Source organism: Humulus lupulus, chromosome 9 (assembly GCF_963169125.1).
Source record: "Humulus lupulus chromosome 9, drHumLupu1.1, whole genome shotgun sequence".
NCBI lineage: Eukaryota > Viridiplantae > Streptophyta > Magnoliopsida > Rosales > Cannabaceae > Humulus > Humulus lupulus.
In genome coordinates this window covers 42,527,233-42,546,651 of record NC_084801.1, presented here as the reverse complement: position 1 = coordinate 42,546,651, position 19,419 = coordinate 42,527,233, and the positions used below count along the sequence as shown (strand labels likewise).

The 19,419-nt window shown below is 34.6% G+C and overlaps 1 protein-coding gene across 4 annotated transcripts; it reads left to right on the top strand.

Moving 5' to 3' along the window:
• On the top strand, positions 1–3,550 carry LOC133799289 (uncharacterized). Of its 4 annotated transcripts, none has more exons than XM_062237305.1 (5): positions 1–280; positions 432–653; positions 844–960; positions 1,492–1,615; positions 3,096–3,550. In XM_062237305.1, exons 3-5 carry the CDS (start codon positions 847–849, stop codon positions 3,296–3,298), a joined length of 441 nt encoding a protein of 146 aa, XP_062093289.1. In that variant the 5' UTR covers positions 1–280; positions 432–653; positions 844–846; the 3' UTR covers positions 3,299–3,550. The 4 variants fall into 4 exon arrangements, with proteins under 4 accessions (XP_062093289.1, XP_062093288.1, XP_062093291.1 ...); XM_062237304.1 differs by having other exon boundaries at positions 1,492–1,633; XM_062237307.1 differs by having other exon boundaries at positions 3–280; positions 1,513–1,615.
• Positions 3,551–19,419: the final 15,869 nt, after the last annotated feature.

Below are 19,419 nucleotides of genomic sequence, written 5' to 3'. Positions count from 1 at the left end.
TACCAATTCAAACCCAAAATCGAAATCTGTAAAAGATCGATCAAACCCACTATTGCACAGCCCTAACTGACCCCTAAACTAACGACTGGCGTAGGTGAGCCGCGAACCCCGGTCCTCTCACCTCACGTTCCCTATCGGCGGCAGAAGCTCAAGGAGCTTGACGGCCTCCACCCTATCGCCATCCCACGGTCCCGACATATGCTCGAGCTCGACAGGGCCTCCAGTTCTCCACACCTCCATCCCATCGGCTCTCCACGGTTTTCGGCCACCATTTTATCCTGTAATGCTATACTACATACGATATACTTAAGAGAGATTGGGATATTTTGATTATTATCACCATATGCTCCGACACTAACTAAATGCTATTTTTTTAGTTATTTTCTTTCATATATAATTTTCTGATTATTGTGAACTGTTATGTTTATCAGCATATGCTATCACGCCCTCCTCGCTCGACCGTGAACCCGCACAAACTCGCTCCACGGGTGGGTTCGGTATTTTGGTTTTCCAAACCCACAAAACCCCAAAAGCACGGAAGCATCGCCTGCCTCTCCCAGCCGTCGCTCGTCTAGCCATCTATTGTCACCGCGGTGTCGCTTCGAAGCATAGAGTTTGCTCGCCGTCGCCGTTTCCTACCTAAAGTAAAGAAGGTATGTTTCTGGGTTTTCTTTACTTAGCAAATATGGAGTTTATTGAACTCGCCAAGAAAATGGATTTGCCCACCCCCACTTTGCTACTGTGCTTTGCAAGGAAAGCTTTAAAATTTATTTCTTTTTTTTTCAGTTTTTATGTTTCGAATGCAAAATTGAGTCCAAGATTCTCTATGAATAATGATTGCAGAATATGTTGCTGCCGGGGTCGACAGACAATAGCGGGACAGATGAGATGGAATATATTTTCAGGAATAACAGTGTTGAAGACGTCAGTTGGCTTTGTTCTTTATCTGAATCTGAGCTTGTTAGTACTTCAAACTTTTGCATTTATGTGTGTGTCTATATACATATAGATATTTTTAACTCTTAAAAATTTATCAAACATCAAATTAATATATTATGAGTTTAATATTGGTTTGCTTTTTTTGTAGTAATATATTGAATTGTTACTTAAGCATGTTTTGAGTGGTCTGATTCTCGTGAGACCTCCCTAGCAATATGGTAGATTACTCTACAATCCAAAAACTATAGGGTTTAGCGGTCCCATGGGACCAGCGCAGCAAGAAGTTAAAGTATTGTAATATTTGTTTAACGAATTCTATGCCTTGTTGGTTTGCAATCCAAAGGTCGTAGATTTACAGAGAATTATTTTTCTCATGGGATTTACCTGTAAGATGCTAGAGTATTCTGCTTTTCAAAGATTGTAGGGTTCGATAGATGGACCAGAGTACGAAAATCTACATATCTCTATTTTGAAATGACGTGTTGTCTTGATATTATCCAATGAATAATGCATATTATATATATGCTTATTTTTTGTACTAATGTGATTCAGTGGCTTGAAACATCATGTCAGGATATGATCATTAGCTTGAAAATGCTTGTACTTCAACGTGCAAAATTGTTTGGACAAGACCAAATAACTAAAAAATTTGACCTCAAGATTCTTCGAGCTCTTGGTATGCCTTTGTCTACCGGTATAGTTCCATTTTCTTTATGTTACATGTTCTAATATACATGACTAAGCCTGGTTTTTATATTCTCTTTTGTATTATTTATATTCACACACACATGTATATATATTTCTAAAAACACTAGTTACTTTTTCTTTCTCTTCCCCCGCCCCTCTCATATTCCCCTGTAATTTAATAAATGCGGTTTAAACTATTTTCAAAAGCATATGCTTAGTTATTCAATATTTTATGTCTTCTTAGTTTTATAGTAATTGTTGCTGTCTAGTTGGAATGTTGGATAATGTTAGATGGTACAATGTAAGGTTCTTGTTTACACTTTATTTTAAGACTGGTGAAGAATATTATAGTGTCTTTCTACATTCCATATTTAAATGGAATGTTTCCATGTTTTAAAAAAACTTTATAATTAATAATACAAACATAGGGTATGTGCATAATTGGCAGTTTTTGTTAGTCGAATCATTCTTAATTTCTTGTTGCTGAAGAGAGGAATCCTCTGAGTGTAAAGCCTTGTCTTAGGGTTCATAATTTGTTTATTAACTTAAGAATATATGGATTTTGCACTATTTACCACAATTTGCTACTTAGTAATTGGTTGTAATTTTTAGCTTGATGTTAGGCACCCAATAAAAGGTAAAAAAATGAATAAATGAAGTTGTGGGGAGCGTAAAAAATTTTCTTGAAGGTGAGTTATATTTTGTGGTTAAAGAGTGTCAGTGGTCTTGGGGAAATGCAATAGACTGCCTAGAAATCACGGGTACATTTATATAGTGTAAGAGAGATTGAAAGGGGGCATGTATCGAGTGAATTTGGATTAGGAGCTGTTGCTCTTGGCGAGAGGAGTGGTCTCTTGAATACACCATTAGTCTGTACGTGGGACTAGTATGCTGAATAACTAGAATGAATTTTTATTGATACCAAAACCAGATTACAAGGGGTTCCAAGACTTAGAGACCTTGGGTTTCTCCACAAAGAATTCACTTTATAAAACAATACAAATAATCAGATAGATCCCCCAGACTTGCCTACCACCTATCTATAGCTATTCTCTTCGGTCACTCAGGCTTACAACAATAAACTCTACCAATAAAATATTAGCTGACTAGGACAACTAATTAAGCACTCAACATCCAGGTCATCACATAAGACTTGAGGCTATTTATTGTTCTACACTTGCTGCCTTTTTCCGCATTGAGTATGTAGGCGTATCAAAGGCCTAACAATCGCCTACTAGTTTTGCAATATTCAGAAGTCTTCTATTCTGTGAACTTGTGCGCTGGTTGTGCTCTCTAGGTTGTGTGTGAACTTATTTGGGTCCTAATGCTTGTCTTTAGTTTATCTTTGACCAGGCTGTTAATTTTACTCAAGTTCTTATTTCTTCATCAGCATGCTGTCATTTGATTATCTGTACTTGTACATCTTAGAAATTGTCTGACACATATGTTCTTGTTGAGTACTTGTGCAGGGCTAATTATGATGGAATATGTCAAAGAGAAGGTTAAGGAGAAGTCACTGGTTGCAGGTTTGGGAGAATCTGTTGCATTCTTGGATTCTTGTAATCTATTAAAATGTGATGTGGAAAATATTTTGGATAGCGAGGAGGTATTAAATTGTATAGCTGCTAAATCGAGAAAGAGACATGCAAATAGATTAGTGAATCTCACTTGATTACTGCTTTAGTTTGGCTTGTGAGGTTTCAGGCGTACAAATGGGGTTATTGAAGAGTAACAAAGGAGAAAGCGAGTCTTTGTTGCTCTTATATCATGTAATGTATTTTGAACCAAAAAAGAAGAAAAAATAATGCTTATTGTTTTTTATTCCTACCAGAACTGCCTAGTACTTCACTTTTAGACATGGGCTACAGCTTTTAGCATTGTTACCTGATCTTTATGATGTTATTCATGCTAAGACCTTGATGTATTTCATTTAGAGCACTGAAAACTAACCTATGTGTTTAAAACATTATATTATGTAGGGTCATGAACTTGTGTGTCTGTATGTGTTGTCACATTCATTAGTACCTCCCTATTGAGAATCCAACATGTGGATGATGCATAGATACATTGTTATTACTAATTTAAACTCTATTCACTAAATTCTTTTAGATAAATGTTTATTACGAAGTGGAGTTTATACGAATAGTATGCTGCCGCTGTTTTTAGAATCTTGTGCTTATTTTTAGGTGCAAATTCTTTAGAATATTTGAATAGGGCCAATAATTTGAAAACAAAATTTGCTTCTTCTCTTAACCAAATTTTAGCTTACAACTTGGCACGGCTTCTTTCTCTTTTGCTCATACTCACTATTGCTACCATATTTATAGATACATTTGTTCTAGACATGATATGATTTTCATCTTGTCTTTTTATGGTCCAAGCATATACAAGCACATTCGTATTACAAAGATGCCTCACAAATTCTAATCTTTTTGTCTTCAAACTTTTATTCTAGCTCACAGTTTCAGCTAGTTTTGTGAAAATATGAAATTATCTAGATCAGGCCCTTTTCAATTATGGTGTGAAATCAATGTTAGGCATTTTTTAATAACTAATGTGCTTGTTTTGATTTATTTATCTCTTTTCTTTTCTGTGTATGAAGACATAACGAGGAAAATCAGAGGAAACGGAAACACTGAGAAAAATAGCAAAAGGTATAAGTGATCTCTAAATTAGAGGAACAACCTCATCAAATTTTGATACATTACTCGAATCTCGTCCCCAATTAAATTGTTATTGTTTTCTTGCATTCATTTCTTTCTCCATACCCCTAATGGAAAAGAGTTATCTATTTGGGAATGTACTTTTGTGATCATTCATTGTATATGAAATAGAAAATCATCATATTGGTTTTATAATGTGCAAATTCCATGATTCGAATGTGTGTTTAAGATGTTTACTCGGTAAGCTTATTGTTATCTTATCCATCAATTTTATTCTAACCTTCTATCACTACTGGGTAACAAAAAGTTGGATGGGTAACTGATGATTAAAGACATGCCACAATCTCCTGAATGTGTCGTTTCTTTCAAGAGCATTGTCTTCTGAACTTTTATTTGCCTCTGTATCAACTATAACAACATTGTATATTGTTAGAATATATTAGCTGTATATTAGTTGTAGAAATTAGAGTTAATTGTATTTAGTTAGTTTCTTATTTAGTCTCTCTAATTTTGTATATAAATACATACTACTCTATTGAATAAATATACAATTCATTTACCATATTTTACTTGGTATCAGAGATGATTTTGGGATTGGGAATTCGAAATTCGAAATTATGGTTCATTACAAATTTGGGTTTTTCAATTAGGGTTCTTTTTCGGAAACCATCTTTAGAGTGATCATTTGTTCTCACCGCCCACTCAGAAAGATTGCCCAGTCGTCGATCTGCCAAACCCCAAAGTCCGGTCGCCGGATTCCTCACGTGTGTGGCTCACGCGCCTCTTGTTCCTCCTGCCACCTACCCCACGCGCCGGCGCGTGGAGGCGCGTGTGACGGGATTTCGACGGCGACTCATCTCCGATTCGTTTCTCGGCTCCTCTTGAGCCTACTCGCATCTGTCTTAGGTTGTAGTTTGGTATTTCTCACTTCTTCGTATTTGGGTGTTCTTTACTTGTTCTTCGTTGTTCGATTTTGTCTTGTCTCTTTCGATATTTGTTTTTGAGGTTATGGCAGAGATGAAATCAGATCCAAAACCACTAGTTATGTGGTTCCCGTGATGTCTAAAATCACGGACCATAAATTGATTGGTTCAAATTATTTGGAATGGAGTAAGACGATTCGACTTTATATAAGGAGTTTTGAGAAAGATGATCACTTGACTGATGATCCTCCCAAAGAAAAAGACGATTCAAGAAAAGTGTGGCTACGTGAGGATGCTCGCTTGTTTCTTCAAATTCGAAATTCTATTGATAGTGAGGTAATTAGTTTAATTAATTATTGTGAATTGGTTAAAGAACTAATGGATTACTTGGAGTTTTTGAATTATGGAAAAGACAATCTATCGCGTATGTATGATGTTTGCAAAGTCTTTTATCGCGCGGAGAAACAAGATCAGTCTCTTATGAACTACTTTATGACATTTAAGAGGACATATGAAGAGCTTAATGTGTTGTTGCCATGTAGTCCTGATGTGAAGGTTCAACAACGCTAGCGAGAGCAGATGGCTATCATGAGCTTTCTAGCAGGACTCTCATCTGACTTTGACTCTACAAAGTCACACGTTCTTTCTGGGTCTGATGTCTACTCTTTACAAGATGTCTTTAGCCATGTTCTTCGTACAAAAGCTACTCCATCTGTTTATCTTAATAGTGCTTTGGTTGGTCATAATAATCATGCACCATGGAGAAACTCTACTCCAAGTGGTTCCAAAGGATGCAATTCACAAAGGCCTGACAATCGAACACCAGAATCCGGGAGCATTATGTGCAACTATTGTAAGAAACCAGGCCATATCAAGTTCGAGTGTAAGAAGCTACAGTTTAAAAATCAGCAAAAACACTATGCTACTGTTGCAAGCACTAGTGATGCATCTGACAAATTGGTCATTATTTCTGCGGATGAATTTGCCAAGTTCTCAAGGTACCAGGAATCACTCAAGTCTTCATCTCCTTCTGTCACTGCAATTGCTGATTCAGGTAAATCTAATGCATGCCTTTTTTACACATCCTCGAAATGGGTCATTGATTCTGGTGCCACAGATCACATGACAGGTAATTCCAGTCTCTTTTCCACTCTTCAGTCTTGTAGTCCCACTTCTTCTGTTACCTTAGCTGATGGATCACCATCTTCTGTTCTTGGATCTGGCATTGTTACTCCTACACCTTTGCTTACTTTGTCATCAGTCTTACATTTACCTAATTTATTCTTTAATTTGCTTTCTATTAGTCAACTCACTCGTAATTTGAATTGTTGCATCTCTTTCTTTCCCGATCATTGTTTATTTCAGGATCTTGTGACGAAGAAGATTATTGGAAAAGGACATGAATCTGGTGGCCTGTATGTTCTTGATCCACTGTCCTCAACTCCTATTGCTTGTCCGAGTGTCGCTTTCGCTTTTGAGGCTCATTGTCGTTTGGGCCATCCATCCTTTCCTTTGCTCAAGAAGTTTTGTCCCCAATATAGTAAGGTGTCTTCATTAGATTGTGAGTCATGTCAGTTTGCCAAACATCATCGTGTTAATTTGAGTCCTCGAGTCAATAAACGTGCTAGTGTTCCTTTTGAGTTAGTTCATTCTGATGTTTGGGGTCCTTCTCCTATTTTGTCTAAACCTGGATTCAGGTATTTTGTTACTTTTGTGGATGATTATTCTCGTGTAACTTGGTTATATTTAATGAAAAATCGTTCTGAGTTGTTTTCTATTTTTCGTGCTTTTTGTGCTGAGATTCAAAATCAATTTAATGTGTCTGTTCGTACTTTGCGAAGTGATAATGCCAAGGAATACACATCTGCTCAATTTCAATCTTATATGATCTCTAATGGCATGCTTCATGAAACTTCTTGCGTTGATACTGCACCCCAAAATGGTGTAGCAGAACGTATAAACAGACATCTTCTTGAAACTGCACGTGTCCTCTTGTTTCAAATGAAAGTTCCTAAATCTTTTTGGGCCGATGCAGTTTCCCCAGCATGCTTTCTTATTAATCGCATGCCATCTTCAATACTTAATGGTGAGATCCCATTTAAAATTCTTTTTCCTGGTAAGTCATTGTTTCCAGTTGTTCCTCGGGTATTTGACAGTGTTTGTTTTGCTCGAGATGCCGTCCACATGTCACCAAATTAGATCCTAAGTCATTAAAGTGTGTATTTCTTGGTTATTCTCGTCTTCAGAAATGGTATAGGTGTTATTGTTCCAATCTTAACAAATATCTTGTGTCTATTGATGTTACTTTTGTGGAAAATACACCTTATTTTTCATCTTCACCTACTCCTACTCGTCAGGGTTCATCTTCACCTACTCCTACTCGTCAAGGGGAGGATGATGATTTGTTGGTATATTTTGTCACATCCTATGCGCCTGATACATGTTCTGATGAGTCTCTTGTTCCTTCACCTGCCTCGGTCATAGCTCCCGCAATGCCTACACCTCCACCACCTTCACCACCTCCTAAGCCTCCTATTATAATGTACTCCAGGTGTCCACCTCCTCCACCTCCTGTTTCATGTCCTGCACCTGCATCTTCGTCATCAGATTCAGAACTCAACGATGATCTTCCCATTGCACTACGTAAAGGTAAACGCCAATGTACATATCTTATTTCTTCTTTTGTTTCTTATAATCATCTGTCCTCTTCTTTCTTGCTCTTTTATTGCTTCTCTTGATTCTATCACTATTCCTAAAACTGTTTGTGAAGCCATGTCTCATTCTGGTTGGCTTGCTGCAATGATAGAATAGATGAATGCTTTAGTTGCAAATGGTACTTGGGACTTGGTTAATTTACCTTTAGGACAATGGGCCATAGGGTGCAAATGGGTGTTTACAGTTAAAGTCAATCTAGATGGAACAATTGCTCGCTTAAAGGCCCGTCTTGTTGCCAAGGGTTATGCTCAAACCTATGGAGTGGACTATTGTGATACTTTTTCTCCTGTTGCTAAACTCACATCTATTCGACTGTTCATTTCCATGGCAGCAACTCATCATTGGCCTTTGCATCAGCTTGATATTAAAAATGCTTTTCTTCATGGGGATCTTGAGGAAGAAGTGTATATGGAGCAACCTCTTGGGTTTGTTGCTCAGGGGGAGTTAAGGCGAGTTTGTCGTCTTCGCAAATCTTTATATGGGTTGAAACAAAGTCCTCGTGCTTGATTTGATAAATTTAGTCAGGCTGTTGAGAAAGGTTTGTTGAAAAGTAAGTCAGATCATTCTGTGTTCTATAAAAGATCAACTGCTGGTATCATTTTGTTAGTTGTGTATGTGGATGACATTGTTATTACTGGAAATGATACTGGAGGCATCTCATCCCTTAAATCTTTCATTCATACCTAGTTTCACAAGAAGGATTTAGGGGTGCTCAAGTATTTCTTGGGAGTTGAAGTTACTCGGAGTAAACAATGTATTTTACTGTCTCAAAGGAAGTATGTACTTGATTTGTTAACTGAGACAGGAAAATTGGGAGCAAAACCTTGTAGTACTCCAATGAATCCAGCTGTGCATCTTACACGTGATGGGGAACCATTTGAAGATCCTGAGAAATATCGCAGATTGGTTGGAAAGTTGAATTATCTAACTGTGACTCGTCCAGATATTGCCTTCTCAGTTAGTGTTGTTAGTCAGTTTATGTCTTCTCCAACAATTCATCATTGGGCAACATTAGAGCAAATTTTGTGTTACTTGAAAAGAGCACCAGGACGAGGTATTGTTTACGAGGATCATGGACACACCCAGATTGAATGTTTCTCTGATGCGGATTGGGCAGGCTCCAAGGTAGATAGACGATCTATTTCAGGTTATTGTGTCTTTGTTGGGGGCAATCTAATCTCTTGGAAGAGTAAGTTGCTCTTCATATTGCCTCAAATCCTGTGTTCCACGAGCGAACTAAGCACATTGAGATTGATTGTCATTTTGTTCGTGAGAAAATTCAACAAGGCCTGATCTCCACAGGATATGTGAAGATTGGAGAACAATTAGGAGATATTTTTACAAAGGCTTTGAATGGGGTGCGGGTTGATTATCTTTGTAACAAGCTGGGCATGATTAACATTTATGCTCCAGCTTGAGGGAGAGTATTAGAATATATTAGCTGTATATTAGTTGTAGAAATTAGAGTTAATTGTATTTAGTTAGTTTCCTATTTAGTCTCTCCAATTTTGTATATAAATACATACTATTCTAGTGAATAAATACACAATTCATTCACCACATTTAACATATATAAAGTGTTTTGTTGTATGGACTGTGGACATTCTAGTTTTCTGGACAAATTTTAAATGGACAATTTTCTCTCTGGAATCCAAACATTATATGCTTAAGAGCAGACAATTTAGTATTATATGCTTTAGTTGTGGTGGATTATAGCTACTGAAGACAATTTACGGCATTTGTAAGCACAAGTATTATCTGGCTCACATTACACACCACAAACTTTGCGGGTCTTTTATATCAAATTTGTACATTATTTTCAAATGTCAATTGAATTTTCAAGATAAATAATGCCTCTAAATCTAATCGTTAGAGATTATACCGCAGCAGCATCAGATGAAATATAACAACTCACTTGCTGCCACATTAGTTACTGTTGAAACATTGGCCTAAAATTTCAAATTTGTAGCCAAATGGTATTTCAAATATATATATATATATGGTATATTTCTAACCATGTTTTTAAAATATGGAATTGTAACGTCTGTTAAAAATTGGTAATTTTCATACTTTGTTTAGAGCTGAAATATTTTTCATCAGTATTTTTCTTACCTACCAAAATTGGTATTTTTAGCATTGAAAGTATTGAACAAAAGTTAGCTGATTTTATGTTACAAATTTACAATGTTGTTTTTAAATTTTATTTTTAAAATTTAATATTATATATATAAATAAATAATTAGAACCTTCTCATCTCACACACATTTCACATGTCCAACCACTTAGTCGGCCTGAATTTACTTGTTAGATTGTACAACCAAAATCTCATATTGAAAGTTGGGGAATTTATATATTTGTGTATTTATTATTTACAAAATCTATTTAACCACCACCCCTATATGGATCTAAAGCTCATGGAGCCCCTATGGGATATTGGTCCCTGAATAACATAGAAAAGATAGCTGTGTAGATGTCCAAAAGCTATGTAATCCAAGAAAACGTGAATGGGTATAACCGAAATCACTTTCAATTTATGGTGATTATTAGTAGTGTTGCACATTTTTCATGGAGATGGCCTGTGGGGTCTGTGTCTAATGGGGTGGTGATTTCCTATCTAAATGGGGATAGGGTAGGGTTGGGTGTAATATTTTATCCCCAAATGTTAAATGGGACTGGGACGGGAAAGATTGTGACGGGGATAGCCTTCCCTGCCTTGATTGAGACTTATTTAATATTTTATCAATATATATTTAATAGTGTTTCATATTTTTAATGTTTATTTATGTATTTTTGTAGTATATTAGTAATTTTTTTTTTGAGATTTTAAATTGTATTTAGGATAAACATTAGTATTTTGAATCATAAATAATGTGTAGTATTTAATTTTTATGTAATTTTTTTTGTATATTTAAATTTTTAATATAAACTCTATGTTTAAATAAATGAATCTTCGTGGGGATTCCCACAGGGATGGGGGGAGCTGTAACGTCCTGCGTTTCGGGCACATACTAGCAACTAGGAATGAAATTGTGAGATATATGTGGATATTATTATAAATAATAATATATGATTGAGAAGCAAGTTTCATGTTGCAAATGTTAGCCAATGTGTGTAATGTGCGGTTTGTCCAAACGAAGCATTTCGATCCCAGAACGAAATGAAAACCCTAAGTGGATAAATTCTTGGATAATTGTTATTTGAGAAGCATAATTATGGAAAAATAATTTCAGGCATTTAATTATTGGATAAATTTATTTTAAGGTCAAAAAGTTTGATTTTTGTGAGAAAAATCTTTAAAAATATATTTTTGTGAAAAATGCACATTTTAGCTAATTAAATTATTTTGAGTAACAAGTATTAGAGTGTGACCACTACGTCTATTTAATTTAATTATCCTAGGTTAAGATTTCAATTAGTAAAAGTAAGAAAAAAATTACCACAATAGTAGCTTTACGGGATAATTACCATTAGACTAAGATTAATTAACTTAAACTAGATTAATTAGGGAATTAAGCAAATGGTAATTAGGCTTAAGTGGGGTGGTAGCTAGGAGGGGTATAAGGGTAATTTTGGGTCCATTTTTTACCACCTATAAATAGGTAAAAAATAAAAAAGCCTTCATTTTTCACAAACTCTCTAAAAAATTTATTCTTTCTAAAATTATCTTACTTCTCTCTAGTTAGCACTATATGTCAACTTCTCTATGAATTTTTCATCAATCCCCACATAAACACTTATATCTCATCCTCTTTTTTCTATACACATATCCTTAAGTCACTTGAGTTTGGGTTTGAAGTTAAAGAAAAAGCTAGACTATCAAAGGTAAAATCTTAACTCTACTTTGTCCAAGTTTTAGTTTTTGCTCTTAGTTAAGTTTGCATGTTGGTGTAAACTGATTTGTGGTCTTGTGGGGAGTACATAAATACAGAGTATGCAAAGGTTTTGAAGAGTTAGAAGTCACCTAGATCACAACCAAGGTCATCAAGAGGTATATGGTCACCTCCCATGAGTTTTTATTCAAATTTTTTGTTAAATCTGTTGTGTTTAATTTATTTGATGTGTTTGAATTATATATTGGAATTGTAATAATGTTTATTCACTGACTGATCATGCATGAAAGAGTGTTTGGATCCAACATTCCAATAGAGTTGGAATCCAACATTCCAATAGACAAAACTAGAGCTGTAAATACGGGCCGGACTTTCTAGCACGACACGAAATTGGCACGAGCTCGGGAGGCACGAGCACGACACGACACGAAAAAATATGGGCTTGGGCCAGACATGACACGAATTGAAAATTGGCACGACCTGACACGACACGATATGACATTGGCTTGAGCACGACATGACACAGCAAGCCCGAAGGCATGACATAAAAGTTCGAACAAACTAGCCCGAAAGCACGACACGATAAAAAGCCCGATATTTTTGACATTAATAATGATAATAAATTTTTATTTGTCAATTATCTATAAATTAAAATGATAATAAAAGTCTATTATTTTTCTCAATCTTTATAATTTCATAATTATATTAATTTATTTTTAGATTTGTGAGTTGAATGTTTTAACATTTATTAGTAGGTATTCAAATTCTAATAATTATATTTGATATAATTTTGTGTAAAGTATTGTTGAAAAATATATAAAAATATCTCAAACTATAGTTTGAACAAAGAAATGTATTTGGATTGGTGGCGAGTCTATTGATTGTTAAAGAGGAGGTGAGGGATTCAATTCCCCATCCTCACATTTTTGACAATAATAAAATGGGCCTAAAAGTGGGCTCGAATTTTGGCCTAAATAAGGAAAGTGGACCGGCCTGATTTGGGCCTGACATGGCATGACATGGGCCATGCTTATGGGCCATGCTGGGCTTGCTCTTTCAAATATGACCCAACCTAACACGAATTTGAATACGAGCCAGGTTCGAATTATTCGGAGGCACGAAAATGTGGGTCGTGCCGGGCCGGGCCGACCCACATTTACAGCTTTAGACAAAACTATAATTTTGCAAGAAAAATGTCTAAGTCTTGACGGGAACATGGCAAACATATCTGAATGGTCAACTCTGATCTAGCTCGCACTAGTGGACTGCCACTATAGGCCTTATAGTCATCTGTCTTCTTTACTGAACTTACTTAATTGCTTCATCAAAATAGTGGCACACTTTTTAACATCTTATTGTCACTTTGCTTAAGCCTTATTGTCATTAGAATGTTTAACTTTACATAAGACCTTTCAAGGAATTTTATAACTTTTCTCATATTCTTATGCATGGTCTTATATCACATAATAATGTATCACATAACTGTACATGCCGTGCATACATGCTGATGCTGAAATGCCAATGTTTATGTTCATGATTAATGTTTGATGGTATTCAATCAAGGAATTGTATCCTATCTCATATAACTAAAAACAACTTTAGTCCTAATATATGAAACTTTGGGTTGGTGGCGTTGTTATACCTTAACGTAGAGCTATGACTCAGGTCTAAGATTTCCAGCCTAAAAACTTAAAGGCTTCATATATCATAACAGGTAACAAAATCATGAACATAGAAGGTAATCCACATATTCATCAACATGAGAACACATACTTGCACATAAATCTGATCAAACTTAACCAAATAAGACAACTTTCACATATCATGAAATTCATCTATTATATGTCATACAATCCATTATGATATTCATACCACACATACTCATCATATGCATCATGATCCCATACTTAACACGTAAGACATACACAATCAATGTAGTCATGCATATCACATTTAAGCACAAAAGATGAAATTTACTTACCTTAGGTCCTTAACTTATTTTAAAACTACTCACCAAGAGTCAATCAATCCAATCCATACAAATCCTATTCAAGGTACAACATTTATTAAATTCTATCAAAATTGATGATATACACTATTAATAGTGTATATTAATAATACCAAAAACCACATAAATGATAATAATAATTATTATCATCATAATGCTAATACTCTTCATACGTCACAATCCTCTTTACAAAACACTACTTTAAACCTTGCTCATAATATAATGTACTTTAAATGGTACATTAATAATAATAATAATAATTTTCGTCTATAAATAAACTTATTTCAATATTAAAATAATTTTAAACATATTGATAATTGTTTACCCAAAAATGACTTTTGATGACGTGACAAGAATTTATTGTATGTGGTTGGCACATGGCAGCGTTAAAGTGAAGGGATGTTGTTCGCTTATCGACCATATGTCTATTGCCTCAATTTTCGTGATAAGATGCGACCAGTCTAGTCGCATGCTTCGGTTTATTTCCTTTAAAGATATGTAATCTTGTAATAACTATATTTATGATCTTTTTTCTTTATTGCATTGATACGCTGATATTAAGGATTTAAGGCCCATTGGCCCATGTAACCCCCTTGAGCCTATAAATATGCATGAGAAGGCTCAAGGAAGAGACTTTTGACCTTGGAACCTTGAACTTGAATATTGATAGAGAGAGCATAGTGTGATTATCCACCGAAAAATTGTAATTCTTCTAAGGCTGGTGAAACTCAAGAACCCTAGTTCTTTGATCACGACATTAGGATTCAACATCAATAAGAACACTAAGTGGACGTAGGTTATTACTACACAGTTGGGGCCAAACCACTATAGATCATTTGTGTCACCTTCTTCCCATTTGATTTCACTCTTAATTTCCTTTTTGTTTCTTTGTCGTTATTTTGACCCCGTGTCGTTGGCTAAATCGAGGGTCAACAATAATATTAATAACAAAATACCTGAATAACAATATGTATGCGAATGCATATATTCAAATAATCATTTTATAAAAGAAATCACATTTTTAACGTAAAATTGTAATAATCGATATAATGATAATAATATAAATATAATTATAAATATTTATATTACTATTAATCAACCATAAAATCAATCATAGATAAAATAAATATAATTTTTATAAAATTCAATGTTCTTACAAATATCAGTAACTATATGAAAATAATATTTTATATTATCTTAGTATTCAAATATTAAGCAAAATATTAACACACCATAATAATTGTTAAATAATTGTTTAACCACAATCACACTTTACATATAAAAATTATATTTTTGATTTACCAAACAAAATAATAAAAATAAATTATTAAAATTAACTATTCATAATAATTTCCATATTAATAGAAAATCAATTAAATATGTCTTTTTAAAATTTATTTAATGTATAATATTTTCTAGAAAATTGGACAACACAACGGCTATAAAATGGACAATCCCAAAATCAAAACCTGTATAAAAAATACATATAATCTCGGACAACCAGCATAATTATAGAAAATTATTCAGTATATCAAGAATATATAAAAATATATACTATAGGTACACATAATGACAATTACTCTAATCAATCACAATATATTGGTCAAAGAAATTATACCTCAATGATCGAGGTTTCAAAACGAGTTAAATGATGATTTCTGAAGCTCAAAACGAACTCCAGAACTTCGAAACTAAGTTTTGACTGTAGGTCTACGTTGGATCGCGGTGGCTCGTGGTGGGCCCGCCACCTAACTATAGTAGATGTGAGAACAATTTATTGAGTTTTGAAGCCCACAACATGAGGAACACGATGGTGGTGATAGATCAGCTAACAGATGCTCGAGGTGGCCGGATCACAACTTTGAAGTCGTGCGGTGGCCGCACTTCAATAGACCAGTTGAGGTGCTTCACCGGCGAGTGATTTCTAGATTCTCGCACGATCAATAGTTTAGAGGATTCTGCGCATTTTGGTCAGACGTGTGTCTATATGTGGCGATCGGAAAGTGGTTGTTCGTTGTCGGCAACAGTAGCACACAAAGAGGAAATAGAGAGAAAGAAAGAGGAAGAGAAGGAGAGAAAGAAAATAAAATTTATGAGGAGAGAGAGAGTTATGGGAAAAAGAAGGCTGAAGCCTTTTTTATGAAATTATATTTGGACCCAAAATATTAAAATTCTTTTCAAATATGCCCTTTAGCAAATCTTTCTTAATTTTATAAAAATTCCCAATTAAAATTATATGGTATTTGAGTCTAATATTTGACTACTCTAGTTTCTCTCTCTCTCTTTAATCTCATTAATAACATAAAATTATGTTTTAAACACTATTTTTCCCTTACTATTTCTTAAATTTGTAAACTTGTATATTTTATGTATTGAAACTCTGATTTATAATAAAAATGTATTATGAAAATGTTAGGTGTTATACTTTGATTTATTGCCAAAACAAAGCGATTCATACATGTGGAAAACGATTCACAAGATGTTGCCAATTCCTAAAAAAGAGGTCTGCAAAAGAATAAGGGATGGAAAATCTATTTCCATTTGGTTCCACCCATGGGTACCTCATGCGAATTTCTCTCCCATTCCTTGATTCAACTTAGTCATTAAAGCTAATTGGGTTATGGATTTCATCTCCAACAACTAAATAGAATGTCAAGAAAGTTAGGTGTTGGTTTCATAGAGAAGATGCCAGGCACATTCTTAATATTGCCATCCCAGTGGAAGCCAAACCGAACACTTGGCTTTGGGCGGTAGATAATTGTGGTGCTTCTCTTTCATGAAGGCCTACTTAGTAGGAGTAAATTAAAAGATGTCATCCCAAGATTTAAATTAGATTGTGCTCCCTATTACTCCAGAGAAGAGACTTTAGTCCACCTTTTTTGGGAATGCCCTGTGGTTGCCAGAGTTTGGTTTGCTAGGCCTTAAGGTGTTAACACGAGGAACATAAGTGCTCCTCTTAGGATCAATGACTAAATTACTTCAAGCAAGATACCAATGGACCCAACGACCTCACCTTCAATGAATTTTTCTTGAGAGCTTCAGTTATAATCGAAAGCTACCTTCAATGACTTTATTGATGAGAGCATATTTATATACTCATTCTTATCTTTTAAACTATTATTGTATTTTCATTAAATTTTTGGTTAGTAGAATGCCGGGATGACTTTATTGATGTATTCTCTTGAGTGTGCAGTAGAATGCGTAAACGATGGTTTTATAATGAATTTAGAGCACACTAGACGTAATTGAGTGAAGTGTCGAAACTGAGAAGTGGAACGAGCTAAAAAATAAAAATTTCTAGAATTTGTCAGCCCAGGCGCCATTGCGCTTGAAAAAGGGCGCCATTACGCCTACACTGCTGCCAGTTATATTTTGTGAGCCTCGATTCAGAGCTTCTAGCGCCATTGCGCCATGCGCGTAGATTCTAATTTTTAATCAAATTTAAATGGAAATTTTAGGGTAATTTCTAAGGGTCTATAAATATACATTTAGGATTTCATGAAATGGACTTTTGGAACGTCTTAGAGGCAGAGAATACATTGGAGAACAATGAGAAGAAGAATTTAAGCCAAATTGAACATCTAATCTAGTTTATCTTCTCTTACTTTTCTTTCTAGTTTAATTAGTTATGAATATGAATGTTATTGGTTTAATGTTTGTGATCATGAACTAAACATATTTTCTAGAGTATTGATGGAACTATTTTAAGTTATTGAATTAAACTTTTGATAATATTACCATGAAGCTTCTTTAATTTTTTCATGCATTATTTTGTTTAATTCTTATCTTTTTAATGCTTGATCACCATTGAATTGAATTGAGATTTATGATTTTACACTTGAGAGAGGTAATCTTAAATTGGACCTAGAATTACATGACACAGGGAAAGTGTGAGATTGATAGATTTCATGATTTCTATGAGTTTCATTAAAAAAACCATAATGCTTAATGAATTCTTGTTTAATTAATATTGAATAGAGATTTCTTGTTGATTAATTAAGAATAATTTGATTTACACTTGAGAAAGGTAGATGATTTAAATTAATGTTCTTGAAATTACAAATTAGAGTAATAGATTGAGATAATTGATAAATTGAGATTCATAACTTGAAATAGGAAAATCAATATTTCAGGTTTACATTCTCTGATTTTTAAATCATTCATCGTTCTTACTTGTTATTCTTTTATTTCTTTCGTTAAGCATTTCTATTTTTTAGTTATCTAATTAAAATTAAAGGCTTAAGAGCTTAATAATTAGCAGAATTAATTAATCAATCCTTAAGGGTTCGACATCCTTTTTAATCAAAACTATGCTATAATAACACCGCACGCTTGCAGTGGAAAAATTAGTAACATTTATCTTGAGAGCTTCAGTTATAATGGAATGCCTTTGGAGGGAATGGAATGAGCTGATTTATGAAAGTAGTTTAAAACCTTTTCTCAGATTGCTGCATGATATCTTGGCCAAATGGGATGATTTTACTTCTTGTGTGCATGGAAATATGGGATGGGTGGAGTGGCTCCTCCCTGTTGGGGGTAAGTTGTTAAAACAATAACAACAATAGAGAATAGTACTTGATTAGAGCTCAAAATTATCATTTTATTAGTTTTAAAATTTAAAATAAATTAAGTTTTAATTAATATTTTTATGGATTTATTGTAATATATTTTATATTTGAAAATATTAATCTTAATTTAATTTGTGTTCAAATTTTTAGGAAATAAAATGTATTTTGACATAAAGAAAAATGAAGAGGAAATAATAGAAACAAATGGCATTTTTAAAAAAACAATTGTTGAGCAAATTAGGCCCAAAATCAAGCCCAGGCCCAAAGCCTTTAGCAGCCACTCCTTCTGAGCCACACGAGCCAGCAGCCGAACCCAGCCGAGCCGAGCCAAGCCACCTGAAGTCTTCCTAACGTGCGCCTGCCGCGCCTCCTGACACGGTACCACGCCTCCTGACGCCACGGTCCCATACTGCCTGCCACGCCTCATGCCGAGCTAGTCAGAAAGCGCCACGTGGCCTTTTGTCCCCCAGTCGCCTGCAGCTGCTCCCCACGTGCCCAACCATTGCCTGTCGAAGCCTCTAGATGCCGACATGTGCCCACGTTGTCCCACTAGCGCCTGCCACCTTTTCCAAAGCCAATCCGAGCCTGCCACGTGTCCCACTTGCCCCATTTTTCATCAGATTTTGAAGCCACTTTCTCCACTTTCTAATGCACGAAATACCCACTTTGGAGCAAAATTTTCTCTATAAATAGAGAACCAAAACCAGTGTAAAGGATCAAATTTTAGAGTGGAAAAAGACACTTTGTTATTTTGTTTCTTTTCTTATTTCTAGTTTAATTTTGCATGTTTTAGGTGACAAAAATGAGTGAATTATTTTGCTTGTTGTACTTCTCATTCTCAATAGTGATATTGATTCTTCTTATGCTTCATTTACATATCTCATTAATTATTTTATTTCTCATCTTCTAATTTATTTTCTAAAATTATTTAGCATATTTTACATAAGTTCAGTCATGCTTTTCTTATGTAACTTAGATTGTTAATTTATTTTAGTATATTTTTTATATTGCATGTCTTTTACTGCATTCTGCCAGTGGTATTTTGTCGCTCTTGGATATATAATATGATATGCTATGAAATTAGGA